Here is a 3375-nt window from a genome sequence, read left to right on the forward strand (position 1 = left end):
GTGCCTGCCACAGCCACGGCCCGGCCTGAGGGTGGTTGGTGTCTTTGTATTTATTTAAGGACTGAAGTGTAGCCGAGTGTCTCTGGTTTATTCTGAAAGCTGCTTCCCCTTGGGGCAGCCTCTGTGTGGGGACTGGGAGGGATGCCCAGGGCTGCTGCTCCCCACGGGCTCAGGTGGAGCGACAGGGCCAAAGTGAGTATATGGGGAACCCAAGCCTTGAGTGAGTACCCCAGGATCTATTGCCCCAGGTTCATGCCCCCCAGCTCCCCTGAGTGCTGGGCTCAGCCCCCTGCCTTTGCCTGGGTAAGGAAACCCCTGTTCCCCCCTCCCCCTGCAGCAATGGACTGGGGGCTAGTCTTTCAAATTACACTGAGCAAATCTTGCTTCAGGAAAGCAAGTCTGGAGGGGGGAAAAACAGCCAGCCTGTTTCTGTAAGCATGGCTGTCACATGCAGGATGCACAGCACCCCAGCACGCTCCATGCTGGACACTGGTCCCTGCTCCCAGCCCTTTTTGCTCCTCTATGCCCTGCACTGACAGCCCCCTACCTCTCCCCAAAACTCCCATGTTTGCAATGTCCCTGAAAAACATGGAGTTTCTCCATCTGGGAGCCATCCCTCCCCACTGGTATTCCCAGGCTGGCCACGTGTCCCCCAGTCCTTTCGCCAACCCCTGGCCAAGAAGCAGGGCTGTGCGTTTGCAGAGCCTTTATTTGGCATTTCTGTGGAGGGGGCGAGGGGCTGGCCACCCCCAACTGGGAGAGGAGCACGTCTCTGTGCCAGGACCACGGGCAGCTTGAATGCACTGAAGAGCTGCTCCGTGCCTGGCAGGATCAGGCCAGGCCCGCCCCATGTTGGAGCTTTCGGGCCAAGCCTTCATGGAGATGTGGTCTTCTGCTCCGAGGGCAGCCGACCCCTGCATCCTCCCACTGCTCAGCAAGGCAGGATGGCAGAGCAGGGGGACAAGCTGAGGGGCCAGGAGATGTTGCCTCTTGAGGTGGGACACAGGGTTATTGGGAAGTGTCCCCCTCCCATCGCTCAAGTCTCTGCCACAGAGTTTCCCAGCCCAACATCCTGGCCAGGAGGTGCCAGAGGCGGGAGCGATGGAGGGGGCTCCTGTTGCTGTGGGGGGATGGGACAAGGAGCAGCAGCCAGGGGGGATGCTGGCAGGGGGGAGAAGCCACCCCTCAGGCTGGCTCCGGCAGTTTTTCCTGCTCCTGCTGCTGCTGCTGTTCCCTCATGTAGGCAATTATGTCGTTCTTCACGACAGCGATGTTGGCGCGGTGGTACCAGCGCATGACGGGCACACCGTCAGGACCCACCAGGAACTTCTCAAAGTTCCACTTGATGTCGTGGTTCCGCAGAGGCTCCCAGAAGAGGTTCTTGGGGTTCCCAAACTCCTCTGCCACTGGAGGACAGGAGTTCTGCAAGGGAGAGCCAGCACATCACTACCTTGCCTGCCCCCAGAAACAAGCTGGGTGCTGCCCCTTCATCCCCCTGTGCCATGGTGCTCACCTTCAGGAAGGTGAAGACTTTCTGCTCCTTGGCTCCATTAACATCCCCTTTCTGGAAGATCTGGAAGTTGGGGACGAAGCCACCCCCTGGCCGGACATGCCTGCAGGGGATCACATAGTGGCCATCCCTCAGTGCTGCACAGGGGGAGCAGGGAAGCCCCAAGCCCTGTGGTGCTGGGGGGCACAGCCCCAGGCTGGAAGGTCACGTCTAGCAGGAGCTGCAGCCTAAGCACCCACCAGCTGCTTGGGGAGCCCAGCCAGGGAGCTCAGGGACAGGTGACCCACAGCCCCCCTGCAGTACTCACTTCAGGGCAGGGAGGATCTCCGAGTTCTGGCCAGGTTCCTGCTTCCCAAATTGGTTAGAGGGAAAGCCCAGTACGACGAGCCCGTAGGGCCCCAGCTCATTTTGTAGTGCATTCAGTTCTGCATGCAAGTAGACCCAGGGAGGGGTTAGAAGGGAACCAGGGTGACCCCCACACCTGCACCCACCCCTCAGAGCATCCCCAGTTATGACAGGTCCTGGGAGCAGGCGTTACCCATTCCCTCAGCTCCCCAAGGCAGGATGGACCATGGGCATCTGCCAAGGGCTGCACACCTGGGTTACACTGCCTGCTCCTTGGCCACCTGTCCTGTCCCTGGGGGTGCCCATGCCCCACAGGGCCCTTACCAACATACTGCAGGGTGAGGCCTCAGTACGTGGCCACGTTGACGAAGAGCACCATCTTCCCTGCATAGTTCTTAAAGGGGATGTACTCGTCCCCATCGATGGTTAGGGCCCCATAGTCGTAGATGGTGCCCGGCACCGAGTCGTAGCATTTCACCTGTCGGGTGGAGAGCCTCCTGTGGGACTGGGCTGGGGGCTGCTGGCCACCCCACAGCCACCTGCTCCCACCAGAGCAGCAGGTCCAGCCCTGGAGCTGGCTGAGATGGCAGCTGCCAGCATTGTGCCTCCTGCCCCAAATCCTGCTGGCAACAGCCAGGCTCCGGGAAGCCAAGGTCAGGGTGGCTGGACAAGCTGGTGCCTGCACGCACATGGATGTGCCCACATGTGCGTGCCTGGCCAGCGGGGCTGACTGCAGCTGGCGGGTTGTTTACACAGCCAGGGTCAGGCAGAAAGGCTGGAAAACAGCCTGAGCTGGTGTGGGGAGACCAGCCCCAGCCTCCCCGGGGCCACAGGCAGGCAGGAGCCCACCATCCCTGCACGGACCCCTCCGGGACAGCCAGAGCACCCCGGAGCAGCACCAGGCTGCTGTGCCACGGCCCAACCACGCTCAGGGAAGGGATCAGGGCTGCATCAGACCCGTGCCAGGGGTGGAGCAGCTTCTGTCTGCAGTGCTGCAGGGGTTAACACAGAGAAACCTACCTCCTGTGACCGTCAGAGGACCCAGGCTCACCCAAGTGCCACCGAGGGGCTATTTTGGGAGCTAGCAGGAGATAAAGTCACAGGGGCTCTGCCTAGGGAGCTCAGGCTCCCGGGGGCTGGAGGGCAGAGATCTGCTGCACCCCCCTGGACACTGTGCACGGAACAAAATCCCCCCGTGGGGGTGACTGAGGGGGGACAAGGCTCTGTTCCCCTCTGTTCCCAAGCCCAGGACAGCAATTCCCCTGGCTGGAAAATGGTTCAGAAAAATCCCCCCCCCAAGATCCAGGCACCGGGACCACGGGTAGGGGGGTCACAGGGCTACCACGCCTCCCTTCTGCCCCCGGGAGCTCTGCAACAAGCCTTGGGGACAGGCAGGTCCCCAAGAATCCCACATACCCCCACACACACACCCCCCAGAGCCCCCGTGGGGGGGTCTCCTCCCGCTCCCTCTTACCTTCTCCCTCTCCTGACTCTGCCCCGGCTGGACGAGCCCACCCCAA

At 61.7% G+C, this 3375-nt stretch overlaps 1 protein-coding gene across 1 annotated transcript; it reads right to left on the bottom strand.

Annotated features, from left to right (window-relative positions):
* Nucleotides 1-1185: 1185 nt before the first annotated feature.
* GPX3 (glutathione peroxidase 3 (plasma)) lies at nt 1186-3368 on the bottom strand (the record flags this gene model as incomplete). Its single annotated transcript, XM_010002134.1, is given in 5 exon segments — nt 1186-1422; nt 1514-1613; nt 1818-1935; nt 2180-2333; nt 3330-3368. Coding segments are annotated over 5 exon segments (648 nt in total), but the record flags the coding sequence as incomplete, so codon positions are not given.
* Between the last annotated feature and the right edge of the window lie 7 nt (nt 3369-3375).

Source organism: Chaetura pelagica, unplaced genomic scaffold (assembly GCF_000747805.2).
Source record: "Chaetura pelagica isolate M959 unplaced genomic scaffold, ChaPel_1.0 scaffold356, whole genome shotgun sequence".
Lineage (NCBI taxonomy): Eukaryota > Metazoa > Chordata > Aves > Apodiformes > Apodidae > Chaetura > Chaetura pelagica.